Genomic DNA, 18,922 nt, shown 5'->3' with positions numbered 1-18,922 from the left:
CTGATCGCGAAGGGCGGTCTTTCAACCATATCAATTAGTTGCAGTACATGAAAAATAACATATATTTCTCTGAAATGCAGTGTAATCGCGTCAGTAAAATTTTAAACAGTGACTGTGAGACACTTGAGACACAATTCACTTGCAACGTAAGGTATAATATTATTTTTGGTGTGAAAATTATGTTGTTGCAGGCAAAGTTCGTATGTGTAATATCTGCCTTTATTTCGGTTAAATATTGCGCCCTTATGTGGTTAAGTGAATTTTTGGTGTTATAAACAGTAAATATGTGTAATAATATACATGTGAAAGTGAAACATTGACTGGGATGTAAAGTAAATTATGATTACGCCGAAGTGCAGCGTTACTGATGTTACTCTTGTCTAATCCATTTTTGTTAGTTTACCGTATTTGTTTTATTAAATTTAAATTATTGCGCCCATCTTATGTGTGAATAATCTACATTATAAATAATACGTTTGATAATATACACAATTTGAACTAAAAGCGTGATACATATAGTAAATTATGAAAAATTATACCTTATAGTTTTCATTACTGTTACAGTATCTAGTATTGTAATTAATTGAAATAAAGCACGCTCGCTTCATTACGAAATTCTTGCACATTCATTTAAGCACGTTTCAACAATTTTCAGTTGCATCGCACGCATATTTTGATGTGTTGACATTATAGGTTATGTTTACTGACATTATAGGTAATGTTTACTCTATCAGTACTTGCCTTATTTCTATATTCGCAATTATGCATAATAATTAAGCATAACGCTACGTACAACTTGTAAATGCAATTTGTCTACAGTTCAGTTGTATTTATTCGTTTCATACGGTAGGCCTACTCCAGTCTGATTAGTTTAATATGTTACCAGGGCTAAACTAGCGCTGAGGTAGTTCCCTTCGTATTCATACACCGTGCATATACTAATTAGTTCGGTTAGTTCAGGTTTTTATTATGCCTTGCTTAGAGGATGAAATGCATCTCCACAAAAAATAAATTCAACTGTTTTCAGTTCAGAAGTTACCGGAATTATACCTCAGCGCTCGTTTAACCCTAGCTAAGTAATATAACCGTATGTACATTTCATAGAGGGACTGTGGTGAATTTTCTACCTGTAAGTAAGGAAGATAACAGTGTTCTGAAGTTTATCCTAAATATATTTTTCTTTATTAAATCTCACAATAGCTTTCGTTCTCAACTTAAAATGTTGGCGCAAATAGGTTATGTTAACATGTTAATTCTCTTCACACAAAAATAACACAGTTTTATAATTATTCCTGCCACATTATGCAACAAATAAATAGAACTAGCCGGAACTTATGCACACATTACATTGAATAACAATTTAATTGTATTATTTATTTGTTCCCTACAATACTGGGTCGTATTGAATTCTATTTATCTAACCTACCAGATGAAGTAAACACAACCATACGTACCTACACTAATTTCATAGGAGGGACTGTGGTAAATTTTCTACCTACAAGTAAGGAAGATAGATGTGCTAAATTAAAATCACAATATAAATAATTCTTCTTTATTAAATCTCAAAATAGCTTCCATTCCAAACTTAAAATGTTGATGCAAACAGGTTATGTTAACATGTAAAACTCCGTTCACATTAAAATAACACAGTTTTGTAATTATTTCTGCAACATATTATGCAATAAGAAGTCAACGTATCTTATACACACATTACACTAAATAAAATTGAGCACCGACACGCATTAAAGTAATATATTTCACTCAGCTCCGTATACTCAAATAGAAAAACCCGACCCATCGAGTGACGTCACACATCCTGCATTACGGCCTGGTTTAGATCACGATGGCAGTGCTGTTAGTGTTTGACTTTTGAAGTTTAATAATTCTAATACTTACGTTAATGTATTTCTGCTATCAACGTGATTCCCATTATTTTTTAATAATTCTTGCAAGTGATGTAATATTTAAAAATATAATTCGCTTGTAAGCAACTGGTTGTGTTTCTGCTATTTATATTGTAACTTGTTCGTGAGTAATAATTGCTTCTATGTCTGCTTCTGTTTATAATATTTATATTGTAACTTGTTCGTGTCTGCTATTTATATTGTAACTTGTTCTTGAATAACTGCTTCTGTGTCTCTGCTAGTTACTTAACCGTTAAATGTAACTTCCTCGTTAGTAACTTCAACTTTGTCACCGACATGAAAGTTATTACCGACCGGGCCCCTCGAACGTGAAAGGCACTGTACGAATACCTATGTGGCCAAGATAGACAGTGAGTTTTCCTTGAAGTTCTCCTATTTCTATCAAGTTAAAAAAACATTATTACAGCAATGTAGACCTTACAAACTTACCTTTCTCCACATTTGTATGATTTCATTTTGTCAACCGTTTTGGAGTAACGGTTAGCATAAATATCGCTTCCTTAGCCCATTAAGAGCAAATCGCGCGTGTGTGTATCTAATGAATACCCACTTCACTTGCGTGGTTCGGGTTCCGCATATTGGGATTTAATCCAGGCATATTGGTGCACAATTTTGTGATTAGAAGTTGTGCACCGCCATCCCTCCTAGTCCCGAGGTAAATTTCTGATCCTGTCGGGAATAGAGTCCAACCCTCTTTTCAAAAACCTCGTAACTACATTTGAGGAAATTGAACAAGAGAGCTAAGTAACTTATTCTTTTTATAACCCAGCTGATAACTGTTATGCGTTTGTTATTTATAAAATATAGAAACATTATCAGACTTGCGTGATGTTATATACAATAAAAGTAATTTAATACAGTTATATGAACACTTTTTAGTGATTGAATAAAATTAATAAAAGTCAGTTAAAAACCGAACATGTTTCGGAGGAATGCTCCTCCATCTTCAGTGGTAGTACCACGACTGTAACAGGAAACATAAATTGTGTAAAGCTCGTGGTTAATAATACAATTTTACAAAGATACATAATCTAAAAGTCAACAATTGTTAAAAATAAAATGACCAAAATGTTGTTTAATTGAAATGCATATTATAACCTTAAATACAAATTAAATTGATTGAAATAGTTATTTAAAAATAAAAAAAAATGCAATATCTAATATATTGAGTACAAAATGATTAACCAGAAAATATATAGATAGTGTATGATATTGAAATTAACGAAAAGCAATGTTAAAATGTCAAGATTATTAAAAATGAAAAATATGACAAAACCTGAGTGTTAATCATTTCAAAATATTTGGTAATTAAGATTAGTGATAAAATTAGAATGAGGAAATAGACATTTAAGATGTCTTAAAAATATACTACCTAAAGATAAAACTTGTATTTATATTAATAAGTACAATGAAAACTGAGTAGGAAGAACAGACAGAATTAAAATCAAGATATTGAACTCACCGCTGGTACAGATGTTCGACCGCGTAACGTAGCTTAAGGAAGACTGACTACGATGAAGAACATGACGCAGATTGCGTTACCAATACTACGTTGATCGTTTCCTGTTCAACTCGGAAGTGATGTAAAGATCAAAAAGGATGTTATTATCATAAATAGCTTTATCGTTTAGATTGTGAGTGTTAACAAGTTTATCTTTATAAATTTCAATTGATTCCAAAATGTTTAATAATTTTCCTTTCCTGTTAGTGTGTAAGAAATCCATATCAGAGTTGATGTCTGTGAAGAAATGTTGATTATTAAATATATGTTCACTAAAGGCTGAATGCGAGACTTCATGAGAAATATTTTTATGTTCTTTGTATCTTATATTAAAGTTACGGCCTGTTTGACCTATATATGTGGCCTCGCATTCTGGAAATTGACACTTTAATTTATATACACCTCAAGTATTAAATTTGTCGAAGTTACTTGTAGGAAATTTATTAAACAAGGTTTTACCTAAAGAGTTGTTTGTTTTATACGCTATGTTAAAGTTAAGCTTTTTGAAAATGGAAGCAATATTATGAACATGTGGGTTTGTGTAAACAAAACTAACGTAATCCTTTCGCTCTTTGTTGTTTGAGAGATGGGTATAATTTTTTAGTTGTTTTTTCCGATTGGTCTGATAAATGATCTTGTCTACTATTTTCGTGTTGTAGCCATTGTCTAATGCTATAGAATAAATTATACCTAGTTCTTTATCACTTCCGAGTTGAACAGAAACGATCAACGTAGTATTGGTAACGCAATCTGCGTCATGTTCTTCATCGTAGTCAGTCTTCCTTAAGCTACGTTACGCGGTCGAACATCTGTACCAGCGGTGAGTTCAATATCTTGATTTTAATTCTGTCTATTCTTCCTACTCAGTTTTCATTGTACTTATTAATATAAATACAAGTTTTATCTTTAGGTAGTATATTTTTAAGACATCTTAAATGTCTATTTCCTCATTCTAATTTTATCACTAATCTTAATTACCAAATATTTTGAAATGATTAACACTCAGGTTTTGTCATATTTTTCATTTTTAATAATCTTGACATTTTAACATTGCTTTTTGTTAATTTCAATATCATACACTACTTATATATTTTCTGGTTAATCATTTTGTACTCAATATATTAGATATTGCATTTTTTTTAAATTTTTAAATAACTATTTCAATCAATTTAATTTGTATTTAAGGTTATAATATGCATTTCAATTAAACAACATTTAGGTCATTTTATTTTTAACAATTGTTGACTTTTAGATTATGTATCTTTGTAAAATTGTATTATTAACCACGAGCTTTACACAATTTATGTTTCCTGTTACAGTCGTGGTACTACCACTGAAGATGGAGGAGCATTCCTCCGAAACATGTTCGGTTTTTAACTGATTTTATTAATTTTATTCAATCATTAAAACGTGTTTATATAACTGTATTAAATTACTTTATTGTATATAACTATCTCACTCATGAACAATGTTGCATCTGACTTAACTTATGTAATTTAATTGCGTGATGTTATTAAGAGACGCATTTTGAAAATACACACAAAATTCGACATTAGGGAAGCATTGGATTTGAGGGGTTTTAGAAATAAGTCGACAAAATATTGGGTAAATTTCCGCGCTGGACCCTGGATAGTATTAACACCTTCATTTCATTCAGACGCCAGATAACCATCGCAGTTCTTAAGTATTGTAAAATAAACTAATTAAAAATATATAAAAATTTAATTTCATAAAAGATGGTGCAATCTGGCGTAAGATCTTAGGTGATTCCAAATGATGATGACCAGTCGGGTAACAACTTACACAGGGTGTTTAAAAATACGGGGCATAATTCCAGGTATGTATTTCCCACATGTAGACAATCAAAATAGCTCATTGCAACATGTGTCCGGAAATGCTTCATTTCCGAGCTATGGCCTTCACAACATTGAAATTCACCGGAACGTTTTTCTTTCCGCAGGTCGTTGTCATTACAGAAGACTTGAAAATGTCCACCTCCTGCTTGAATACAGACCTCACATCGATGTCTCATTGACCTGCGAACACGATCCCAAACACCAGGAGTATTGCGTATGTCCTCAGAACATGCCACAATTCCATTCCGAAGGGATTCCAAATCAGGCACCGGAGACGAATAAACCAATGATTTTAAATGGCCCCACAAGTAGAAATCGAGAGGGTTCAGATCAGGTGAGCGTGGAAGCCAAGCAATTGGGCCACCTCTACCTATCCATCGATCAGGAAACCTTCGATCCAAGTACCGGCGAGCCGTACGACTGAAGTGTGCAGGAGCGCCATCATGCAAGAAGTGAATGTGTTGACGATTGATCAGTGGAGTGTCTTCTAAAACATGAGGTATGGTGTTTTCCAGGTTCGTTTGTGTACGCCTGTCCCGTAAGTCTGTTTACAAGTACATGGGGTCCAACTAATCGATCACCAATGATACCGGCCCACATGTTGAGGGAGAACCGCACCTGGTGATGAGATGGAACAGTTGCACGTGGGTTTTCATACGCCCATACATGCTGATTGTGGAAATTTGTTATGCCATCTCGTGTGAACTGTGCTTCATCTGTAAATAATACGAAGGCAGGAAAGTTCGGATTTACATCACACTGCTGCAAAAGCCACTGACAGAACCTAACTCGTGCAGGGTAATCTGCTGGTGACAGGGCCTGTACACGTTGCAAATGATAAGGATACAATTGATACTCTTTCAACAGTCTCCAGACAGTCGTATGAGGAACATTTACTTGCAGTGCTACCCTTCGTGTGCTGATAGAAGGAGTCATGTTCACAGCCTCCAGAATCTCCTCCTGTACTTCTGGAGTTGTAGATCTTGGTCATCCCCTTCCCAAACAAGGAGAGTTAAATTTTCCATACTCGCACAGACGGTAATAGAGACGTACAAATGTCTTCCGATCTGGACATTGTCGCTGTGGGTACCTCTCCTGGTACAAACGACGAGCCAGCGCAGCATTGCCGTCCGCCTTACCGTACATGAATTGTATCTCTGCCAGCTCTTGATTTGAATACATGTCGCACAGTCTAACGCCTACACAACACTGAATGTAACCTTCGCCTCGGAATGAACTGTCAGAGTGCCCTCTTAATGTCTCCTTTGACGGCAACGGCCTGCGGAAAGAAAAACGTTCCGGTGAATTTCAATGTTGTGAAGGCCATAACTCGGAAATAAAGCATTTCCGGACACATGTTGTAATGAACTATTTTGATTGTCTACATGTGGGAAATACATACCTGAAATTATGCCCCGTATTTTTTAAACACCCTGTATATATATATATATATATATATATATATATATATGTATGTGTGTGTGTGTGTGTGTGTAATTCTATATAAGTATATGTACTGGTGTTCGCTGAAAGCTCCCGGTTGGTGGGATTTGCTATTGTATGGAGTAGATCTGTCTAGGTCTGTCGATTTGGTGACCGTTATAGAATTATTGTCCGATACTATCTCTATGGTATCTTCAGGCTAAAACTCATCTCATCTCATCTCACTTAAATTATGTTTATTAATTAATATAATGCACCATGTCCCAAAATTTCAATATTTACGATTTCACAATATTTTATCCCTGTAACTATTAATAAGCACTACAACAACGTAATAAGTACCAATAGACAGATAGTCTCCCCAACTTTTGTTTAATAACTTAAAAGTTCTCGATATATGAACCTCTGATCACACGGCACACATCTAGGCGATATTTCAGTTTCTCCGACATTCTTCACAGTGCCCTTTACATACTCCTACATGAAAACTCAGGGGTTAAATCAGGTGAGTACGGAGGCCACCTCATCAAGTTCTGTTCTTCGACAGTGCAACGGCCAATCCATCGTTGAGGGAGATGCTCGTTGAGATACTCATGCTCATGAATGTGTAGCCTCAATAGAACGACGAGATGTGAAATTCAGAACACAGGAAGAGCTCTGATGTTTCTATAGCGCCATTTTCTAGCAATTACATTTTCCAACAATGCGCATATGGTAGCCGTGTTCTTAAAAAGAACTCTGAGACATTAGCTGTCTATTGAGACTAATTGCTTTCCTACAGATTAGTTTACCTACTTTCCTAAATAAACCATTTTAAATTTGGAACAATCATTTTTGGGACAGGTTTTATTAGCTAACCTTGAGTTGGAGACAGCACGATAGGAGAGGAAGTAAGAGGCTGCTGTCAGCCCCCTCCGTAGACTAATGCATTGTGTTTTATTCCTAAGGTACAAAAATATAAATTTTCGATTTTCAGTTATCAGACCGCAATATTGGCAATTCTCGAGACACTTCCTTCGAACAACACATTATGCTAGAAACGAATGGTAGAGGAGTTGACATCGTCCTCAACTCCCTTGCAGAAGAGAAGCTTCAAGCATCTGTACGCTGCCTTGCCAGAGGAGGACGATTCTTAGAAATTGGAAAGTTTGACCTCAAGAACAACAATCCACTCGGTAAGTGTGTTCACAAAAATAGTGTCTTGAACAAGAGTTTGTCTACAAGAGATGAGGGGAAAAGTTTAATAGAAGAGTAAGAATACTACTTATATAAAGATCCTTAAACTTGCCTACAATAAGGAACGCAAATTATTTAGAATTAGAATTATTTAATAGGGTGAAGTTAAAGTAATCACGCCTTCTCTTCCATTTCACTATAAATAAACCTGAGGTACAAAGTAATTCGTACAATATAATAAATTATTACAATATAATAAATTATTACATTCAATGAGATTAGCTATAAGATGCATGCCACAGATGTTAGTAATAATATAACATAGTTTACAATTTGCAAACATAGACTACTCGTAATGTAGAATATACAGTAATACAGAAAAATTACATACAGAGAGTTAACGAAACAACATTTCAAACAAGAATAAATCTTAAACTAAATCCTTAAGGGACAAAAGAACACTAAATTAATGTGGAACGCTAGCTAACACATAGGCATAAGTACAATAAAATGCCTAGCTTCTGTCTAATAACAACTTTCTAAGGTTATTTTGAAACGTCGTTAGAGTCCGACAGTCTCTGATCTCGCGCGGGAGAGAATTCCAAAGTCGGGGAGTGCAACAGTAAAGGATGAAGAATATGCAGAAGTTCTACTGCGTGTTCAGTTCAAAGTGTATCATAGCTCGCTGTATGCCGTCATGTGGCTAGCCGATGAGCCTAGAGAATTCAGTCTTCCTACACTTCCGCAGAGGCGTATTACCTATGTGCCAGAGGAGTTGCCTAGCAAGTACGGCGTTCATTCTGAAGAGTACGTACCGTTACGTACGGTAACGCCGGTATTGCAGGAATGTGAACTGTTTGGAAACACGTACTGAGGTGAGTTTTTTTCTTACTGTCGGGATATGGCGAGAGGGTTAAGACGATTACTTACGTATTTGTTGACATTAACTTCGACGGTCAACATGGACACGTAGCATTTTATTTGTGTTGTGGAATGTTGCCGTACGCAACCGATGATAACAAATACCCTGCGTACGACTTGTCCGCGCAAAACACAGTTCGAAAGAGGTTATGGTAGCACACAGACTTTACAGACCGCCATCTGTTGCTATGACGTTCAAGTTATACCGTACACGTTCTCAAGTTCAGATTGAACGCCTTGAATAATAGGCAACTTCTCTGACATAAAAGCTGAAACTCGCTTCAAATCGCTGACTCACAACAGTGACGTCATGACACACTTTGAAATGAACACCCAGTATGTTGGGGGATTAGAAGTAGGCCTAAATCACTTTCTTTTGGGATTGACAATCTTTGGACGCGTGAAGCAAGATACTGAGGAGTAGAAGAATGTAGTACGGTATACAGTAATTACCTGCTAGTAATAAATTTGTAACCTAAAACTTTGCTGGTAATTTTGGTTTTTACAAAAATAACTGGTGTAATTGGTGTAAATAATTAACTATCCTGAGAACGAAAATCGCATTTTCGAAATGTTTATTTGTGTGTCTGTATATTTATTAATTTTTCACGCGATAATGGCGGAACCGATTTCTATAAAAATTGGTATGAAAAATAAGTTGCATCACACTTTGATTTTATGGTATATCGCATTTACAATACTTTCTTTATAAGGAGATTATAAGGGGTCCTGAAGTAAATAAGTCAAAATATGTCGTTTGTTATTGATTTTTTAGGAGAATGTTGCATAACAAAAGTTGTTTTAAAAATGTTTCCGACAAGCTTTATTCTTTTCGAAACTTTGATAGGACTGATATTTAAGGAGATATACGTGTTTTGTAATAACAATACGTTTTATGTCAGTGCCGCCTCTATCAGACTAATAGGCTATAATGAAGTGAAAGCAAAAGTGCAGAACACTATGAATGAATGAATGAATGAATGAATGAATGAATGAATGAAGAGTACATAATGTTATCAATAACTTTTAAAATATTTTGACGCAGTAGTAATACACGAAGGCAATTTCATGCCAACATTTAGGGTCATACTCATAGACATTCTTAGCTCGGGCTTCCGGTGAATGATCATTCATTCATTCATTCATTTATTTTATTCCATAGATCTTACATGAGCAATGAAGCTTTAAGATGTGGAACATGTCAACATTTTACAATATTACAATTACAATTTTTACAAATTTTTATAGTTTTACAATTTAGTAATTTTCTACAATTTTTACAATGTTGTACAATTTTTTTACATTTTGGCGAGATGTAGTGAGATGAAATGAGGTCCGAGGATTCGCCAAAATATTACCCGGCATTTGTCTTTTCGGTGGGGGAAACCTCGGAAAAACCCAACCAGGTAATCAAATCAAAGGGGGTAATCAAATCAAAGGTGTTGATGCCAAGGACTCGCCATAGACCATCCGGCTTCAGTCCCACGGCTGTGGAAAACCTCGGAAGAAACCAAAGTCCAAAGGGGGATCCAACCGAAGCCCGAACGCAGCTCCGGAACAGCAGCCCAGTGAGTCTGCCGACTGAGCTACATCGATGGCTCTACTAAAAGTATACAATACATAGCCAATCAGATTATTAAATTTACAAACGCAAACGATCATTCATAAGTTGAGCTATATTATAATATAAAACAATTTAACTAAATTTAAGGCATAAACAATTCTACCAGTTGTGATATACAGAAATTGATAATACATATCATGCAAACTACTTCAAATTACAAACACAAACAATTTATCAGTAGAGCTATATAGATTACTATTCAATTTAAAGCATATACAATTCATCGGCCAAAACTATACAAATATATACAATACAAAGTAGCATACTTTCATTAAGCTATACAAATTTGTGCAATTAATATCAAGTAGATTAATTCAATTTATAATCATAAACAATTCATCAGTTGAGCTATACATATTACCATTCAATTTACTGTAGGTCTATATACAATTCATCAGTAGAGCTACAGAGACTAGTAATCATTTTAAGAACATATACAATTCATCAGCCAAACTATACAAACATATACAATCAAATTAGTTCAATTTACAAACTTATTTTCGTTAAGCTATACAATTCATATGAAGTAGATTAATTCAATTTATAAGCTTAAACAATTCATCAGTTGACCTATACAGTATACTATTCAATTTACAGTACATACAATTCATCAGTTATGCTAAACAAAAAATACAATACATAGTAAACAGATTAAGTCAATATAAAAACATATTTTAGTTGAGCTATATAAAATTGTACATGTCATTTAAGTAGAATAATTCAATTCACAAGCATAAACAATTCATCAATTGTGTAGAAGGTATGAGTATGTAGAAATTTGGTTAATTCTTTTCTGAACCTTTTCTCGTTGTTCTTCAAATCTTTAAGATAATTAGGCAGTGCATTGAAGACTGTTATACATGAATAGCGAACTCCTTTTTTAAAACAGCTTAGACTAACAGAGGGTAGATGAAGATCTGATTTATGTCTTGTATTAAAATGATGAATGTCTTGATTAGTACTGAATTTATCTTGGTTCTTAATATACAGCATCATTAGGGAAAGAATGTATTCACAAGGTAAAGTCAAGATTTCTAAGTTTCGGAAAATATTTTTACATGAGGTCCTTTTATGCACACCGGTCATTATTCTTATAGCTTTCTTTTGTAAAACAAAAACGTGTTTAGCTTCAGACGAGTTACCCCAGAATATTAATCCATATTTCATTACAGAGTGAAAATATGCAAAGTATGACATTTTAAGTAAGTTTATATCACCAATAGTAGATAAGGATCTTAATGCATAACAGGCAGAGCTCAATTTACGAGTAATACATTCTATATGCGTTTTCCAGTTCAAGTGATTATCCAATTCTAAACCAAGAAACTTTGTGCTTATAGATTCTTTGAGATGAGTTCCATTTAATCGAATACTGTAGGAAACCTGAGCACTATTGTGTGTACTAAATTTGACTGCACTGGTTTTATCAACATTAAGTGCTAGTTTATTTGCATGGAACCATTCATTCATTAGATTCAGCACTGTATTAGAAGTGTTTATAAAATGATCGTATTGTTTGCTTGAAATAATTACACTTGTATCATCTGCAAATAAAATTACATGGGATGAATTGTTTATGGTCAAGGCTAAATCATTAATATAAACTAGAAACAACAATGGACCTAAAATTGACCCCTGCGGAACACCATGTTTAATATTTCTAAATTCTGAATAAGTAACTTTATGACTATTTGGTACATTTATTTCTACTTTTTGTTTTCTATTTGATAAGTACGATGTAAACCAACCCAACATCTCATCTTTAATACCATAAAACTTCAATTTTTTTACTAATATACTATGGTCTACACAATCAAATGCTTTAGCCAAGTCACAAAAAATCCCACCTACATGTAGTTTCGAATTTAATGAATTTAGTATTTCATCCACCAAACTAAAAGCAGCATTCTCTGTCGATTTTTGTTTTCTAAATCCAAACTGTTCTAAAACTAATATATTGTTGGACTCCAGGTAGTGATATAATCTATTATACATAACTTTCTCAAACACTTTTGAAAATGTTGTTAATAATGATATGGGTCTGTAATTAGCAATAGTACATTTATCTCCCTTTTTGTATATTGGTTTTACTATTGAATATTTGAGTCTTTCTGGAAAAATACCACATTGCATTGACAAATTGCATAGATAGCTTAACGGATGGGATAATATTTCAGAACAAGCTTTCAGAACTTTACTTGGAATTTCATCATATCCAGAGGAATATTTTGTTTTTAGTTGTTTTATCACATGCATGATTTCTGCTGCGGTAGTGGGAATAAATTTGAGACCTAAAAACTCAGTGTTAAATGCATCAGTTAGGTAACCAAGTGCAGCATCTTCTGCACAATCTTGAATGTTTAAGTTCTGAATAATATTTATATAGAAGTCGTTAAAATGATTTGCAATTGATTTTGGGTTATCTATTTTACTATCATTGATTTTAATGCAAGTAATATTTTCACTCTTTGAATATCGATCAGTTTCATTTTTAATAATATCCCAAATAGTTTTAATCTTATTATCTGAATTTTGTATTTTTTCATTCAGATACATTTTCTTTGCATCTTTTATAACTTTTGTCAAAGTTTTACAGTAATTCTTGTAGTAATTAAGAACATGAGGATCATCACTATTCCTACTCATTAAATATAGATTCCTTTTTCTAGCACATGATATTTTAATTCCCTGAGTTATCCACATGTTTTTACTTTTACATTTTTTCACCATCTTGACTGGAAAACATTCATTGAAATAATTCGTAAATGTAGTGAAAAATGCATTAAATTTAGTATTAATACCAATGGTATCGGTACTATATACATTTTCCCAAGATTCATTTTGTTGACATGTATTTAAATGATGAAGAGATTCAGCATTTATAATCCTTTTTTTTATTTTTAGATTAACACTTTGGAATTTTTCACTCATATTGAAAACACTTAGAATTTGTGCATCGTGATCAGACAGGCCATTGACTAATGGTACTGTTGAATAGGAATTCAATCTACTTTTATCTATAAATATATTATCAATGGCAGTACTACTTCCAGCTTGTGTTCTGGTTGGAAAACTTACTGTGTGACTAAGATTATAAGTTTCAAGAAGTGAGTTTAATTTTCTTTTACGTGAGCTTTCTGATAGATAATCTATGTTTATGTCACCACAGATTACAAATTCGGTATGTGGTTTATAAAGTCTTTTCAATAATGAATCTAAGTTAGTTGTAAATTTCTTATAATCTCCCATTGGCGCCCTATAAACACATAAGATAATTAAATTTGATATCTCATAACCAATTTGTATTCCACAGATTTCAATATCTTGTTCAAGGCAAAAATCAGATATATCAATTTTACTAAATAATAGATCCTCTCTGATAAAAATACAGGCACCCCCTTTTTGGAAGACATGTCTACAGAAATGAGAACCTAATACATATCCATGTAAAGACAGTTGTAGTATTTCCTGTTGCTTCATATGATGTTCAGTTATACATAATATCTGAGGTTTATGCTTTTGAGTTGCTAAAGAAGTGATCAATTCATCAGTTTTTTGTTTTAATCCCCTAATATTTTGATGAAAAATAGTGAAGTTACTGTGTTCATTACTAGAAACATCAGAGCATTTACAATTTAGTTGAACTTGTTTCAAACACCTTACTGGTGGGAGGTTTAACCTAAAAAAGGAGAAGCCCTAGCATTAACTAACACAGGAATATTACAACTCTGCTTTTTAACATGGCTGCCTCCGATGCTATTAGCAATAAGAACCGAAAGGTGCTCCTTGCCTCTACCATTCAGATGCAGGCCATGTGACGTATATTCATACCTTCTTATAGGGCTTACATCTATCAAACCAATGTGTGATCAGCGAACGAACGTTTTTTGTATTCATAAACCAGTGTTTGCGATATGATGAATCCTGTACAAGTAATCAGTCGATAGCCGGGGCTAGTTTAGCACGCTCGTAGCGCGGGCTAGCAAAATGTCTATGCATAGCACCCTTAAAGTTCAAGCGCATGCTTATCATTTAATTGGAAATCTTCTTCCAGCTCTCAGTTTTCACAAATATATTTTCTTTTAGACGCTGGCCAATTTTCTGTTACGTTTAATGGAGTAATATAAATAATCCACGGCGCTGCAGTCTTTATCTAGAGATAATAAAAACTAGACTGGGATTTTTTATTTTAGTAGGTTATTTTACGACGCTTTATCAACATCTAAGGTTATTTAGCGTCTGAATGTGATGAAGGTGATAATGCCGGTGAAATAAGTCCGGGGTCCAGCACCGAAAGTTACCTAGTATTTGCTCATATTGGGTTGAGGGAAAGCCCCAGAAAAAACCTCAACCAGGTAACTTGTCCCGACCGGGAATCGAACCCGGGCCACCTGGTTTCGCGGCCAGACGCGCTGACTGGCGAGTGGGATTTAATTGACTATTACACGATTAGAAGAAAGTATATAAAGATTAGAAGTAACGAAGTAGTCCAATACAGTAAAATATTGACTTACGAAAATACAACTGTCTTCAAATGTATTATTGTACCATCTGAACATTACAAATATTACGCTAGATGCATGCTAGATGGCAGTGGTGTGTTATGATTATGTGATGTTATCAGGTGTGCCAACTATGGAATCTTCATTGAATAACAGTCTAGTATATAGGCCTACAGTCGCGAAGCTCAATACGTAGAAAATATGCAAACATTAGATATTTGCTCACCACTAGGATCGCTAATATCGCCTCATTACAAGCAATGCAAAATAGTACCGTCACAGTCTATTGTTTCTAGCACCCTCAAAACTGAAGCTTGGTGACTGTATATAGTAGACTGTGATTGAACTCTGTAGACGGTTACTAGTCAAGAAGGCTTTGTTGATTCAATTTCATTTTTATTAAAACAGTTGCATTCCACTTCAATTATCCGGATCCCAGTAATCAACGTCACTTTACAGATGATTTTCAATAAATCTTAGTATTAAACAATCTCTGATACGTGACTATCCATAATATCATATAGCAGAAGCTATAACATAACCTAAATAATATAAACAAGTGTTAGAAAAGTTTTAATTAGGGATGATGAAATAAACAAGAAATGTTTTAATTAACGATAATGACATAAAAAATAATCATGAATAATTTTGAAAAGAAACAATTATTGAAAGTACAATTTTCAAATTTGAATGTTTTAGTGGTTGGCAGGGCCGCCGAGAAGGGGGGGGCAAAGGGGGCAAGTGCATATGGGCCCGTGAGCAGTAAGGGCCCGTCAGATTAAGTGGATCTGATTACTTTTTATTATCACGGATACATACCAGTACTATAACATTTTGTAAGAACATTTGTTACATGAATCTGTCATATTAATCAACAATAGTAGAATTAATACAAATTACCACTTCATTATGTAAATGTTTAACTTTTAGATAATAGAATATCGGTATCAGGGAAAATATTACAGTGACTGATTTGTTTCACTCCACGCTAGCCAATTTCTGAGAACACATTCTCCATTCTTGAGTTTTGAAAATAATACTGGAAAGACCCTTGTTCCGTCACTTAGAAGGTTATTAGGCAGGTTGGGGGTAATTTTTCGAACAACACATTCAATGACACAATTTGTCTGCCACTTTTTAGTTTTCCAAGGTCGCATGTTATTTGCCATTACTCAGAGTTAGGAACTGGTGTGTGTAAATTTGTTTCACTTGCACATATTAACACATCATTTTTACTATTGTTTGCTTATTCTGATTCAATATTACTGTTATCAGAATTTTTTTCTAAACAGCCACAACCATCACTGATGGTCCATCAGTATTCACTTCTAGGCATGAACTGTCTTCATTTTTGACAACCTGAACAGACGGACTTGAGATTGGTTTATTTTCTGCACAGTCACTGTCAATGCTCAATTTCACACCAACTTGAAACAAAGTGAAGGAAATAAAAATGTATTCAGAGTAACAATGTGTCAGGAAAGATTGAGTAACCTTGGCCTCCTTAGTCTGGAGAGCGATCTTGCTAGATCTTTAAATTTTGATGATTAATTGATGATTTTGCATCACTGAAGTCAAGGAGAGTTGTTTGTTGATGTTGGCCTGCAAGTCAGAAATTACAGCTGTTTAAGAATAGTGTTTTATGAAAACGAAACGAAACAAACGACAATGAACGAAACACTATGTAGGCCCTACTGAAAAAGAAGCGTGATGACTATAACATAGGCTATTGTGCTAATGTGAAATTTTGCTAAACGTTTTCAATGTAACAAAAGTGTATATTTTTAGATTCGTATCTGTGTATGGGGTTATGTTTTATTTATTTTGTAAATTATTATGGTCAAAAAATTGGTAACTCGTCATTTTTTACTTTTTTTTTTTTCGGGCCCGAGCACAATATTGCACAGGGGCCCATAAATCCTGTCGGCGGCCCTGGTGGTTGATGTTAGTGTTTTATATTAGACGTGTGCTTAAAAGAAGTTGAACTCGTTGATGTACATGGTTTATTCCTCAACTTATTCAGGATTTCTGAATGGTGCTCTGAATCTATTTGTAAATAGGATTTCAGAGAAGATGCATAGGTATGACCAGTGACTTTTATTAATTCTTGTTCTTGAATGCCAATGCGAATCATATTTGAAACTGCTGTGCATCGACTGGAGTATAATTTTCTGTTTTTTTTTTTTTTTTTTTTTGACGTCCAGACCAGCGCAGTTTGAAATGTTGGCAGACAAAGAAACAAATGCTAGGTACGCGATAAAATTAAACAAATGCTAGGGACGCGATAAAATTGTGCGGTAAGCAGCCATAATTGGTTGAAATACGTCCTTTCGTACCGTTTTTTTGGTCAAAAGTAGTATGACGTAGTTAAAGTGTAATAGTCAGTAGAAGATATTCTATTGTACATCCATTTAATAAAAGAAAATATGTAGAAAATATCAGCTGCTAGATTCAAGGTTAATATAACTTAAATACATACAAGGCTGAACCCGTTTTTCATCCCAAAGCTAGTATAAATTCATTGTGTTGTGATTGGTTCTTGTGATCACATAACTTAACGTATCAGGAATAAATACTCAACTGATCAATTTGTCAGTACTCATGATAATTAATTTAACATGCTGAAATAATAAAAAATCGATTAATACTCGGATATATTGATAACCACTGGTCATTATACAGATTAATATTATGTTAATCAGAGATCATTATGAACGACAGGAGCGAAGAAAATGGAATTTTTCTTTTTCGTCGCTTTTATCGTTACTCCAATATGCACACACTCCAACGTGTACGTACTCTAGATCACGAAGCCACGCCGCGGAATAGTATTGTAGTACCCTGCTTAAAATCGGAATTGATTGAACAACTCCAGAAAGTATTGCATGATAATAACAGTTAAATTCATTATTTTAAATACAATTTTAGAAATAATTCTGGAACACACGGCTTAAAACTTATAATAAGCAAACAAAATGTTCACTAAGTAATAAAAAACTGTATTTGAAAATATAATATATTTAAGTCAGTGATATTTATTTGTAACAAGTGCAGCGGGCGTGGCTAGTGTAAACCGGTACATAAACATCATAATCCCGGAGATTATCGTGTCAGTGCGGGAGAGCTGAAGTCGTGAGGTAATTGAGTGTGACTGCGCAAAAACTCTAAGAAAAGATTAAAATATGGAAAACCTCAAAATGATGGTAGAAGAAAGCATGAAAACCATTCGAATAAACTTAAAGATGATGTTAGAGATGCCATAAAGTAACACATAAGCTAAGCAAAAAGGTTTTATTACACAAATCCTGACCTTTACAGGAGAGGGAAAAATTAATTCCCTGCTATAATTTTATTTGAAAATGTTTTCTAATTTTAATTCCATATTACATGAATAACAATGCTTCATTTTCTGAAGTGAACAAAACGATATGTCTTCCCGTGCCAAAAAGTTGTAGTAGTTGCTTAAGTTCTAAAGTACAACCTTTTGACCAGTGGCGATTTCTCTTAAGGAGCACAGGAGCAGTGCACCATCTCTTCAAATAATACATGTTTTTAAAGTTATATCAATGAGCTGCAATAGACTATGTGAGCGACATAATTCTTTATTATAATACTATGTAAAAATAACACTGCACGTGTACTGGTCTTGTTGACGCCTGGGACTTACGTTTACCGCTCGACACTTGCGGCACACTGTTCCATTGGAGCATGCGCAGTAGTAGTGTTTGATTGGCAGGCTTTGGAGCATGGCATGGTGGTAGGGAGGCAGTACAGTGTGCGTAGGAGGGGTTAGGAGCACTTTAAGATGTGTTCTCAAGCTGTCTGCAGTAGCTGTTGGCCCGTTCTATCATAATTATTGCAATGAATAGTGTGCAAAATCTTTTGAATATGTAATTTTCTGTAAGAACTTTACACGAAAAGATAAAAAATAAAGAAGATGGGTAGATGTACACAGGAATTAAAATTATAAGTGA

The 18,922-nt window shown here is 34.1% G+C and overlaps 1 protein-coding gene across 4 annotated transcripts in view; it reads left to right on the top strand.

Annotated features, from left to right (window-relative positions):
• The window catches only part of LOC138696405 (fatty acid synthase-like), a 260,583-nt gene that overhangs the window by 195,235 nt on the left and 46,426 nt on the right, over nucleotides 1-18,922 (top strand). For all 4 annotated transcript variants that reach the window (XM_069821328.1, XM_069821325.1, XM_069821327.1 and 1 more), the window contains exon 26: nucleotides 7,702-7,900. In XM_069821328.1, the coding sequence (XP_069677429.1) occupies nucleotides 7,702-7,900 (199 nt within the window). The remainder of the gene's footprint in view (nucleotides 1-7,701; nucleotides 7,901-18,922) is intronic.

The sequence above is a fragment of the Periplaneta americana genome, chromosome 3, assembly GCF_040183065.1.
Source record: "Periplaneta americana isolate PAMFEO1 chromosome 3, P.americana_PAMFEO1_priV1, whole genome shotgun sequence".
In the NCBI taxonomy this organism is placed as follows: Eukaryota; Metazoa; Arthropoda; class Insecta; order Blattodea; family Blattidae; genus Periplaneta; species Periplaneta americana.
Note: the sequence above shows the minus strand (reverse complement) of the source record. Positions and strands in the feature narration are given on the sequence as shown.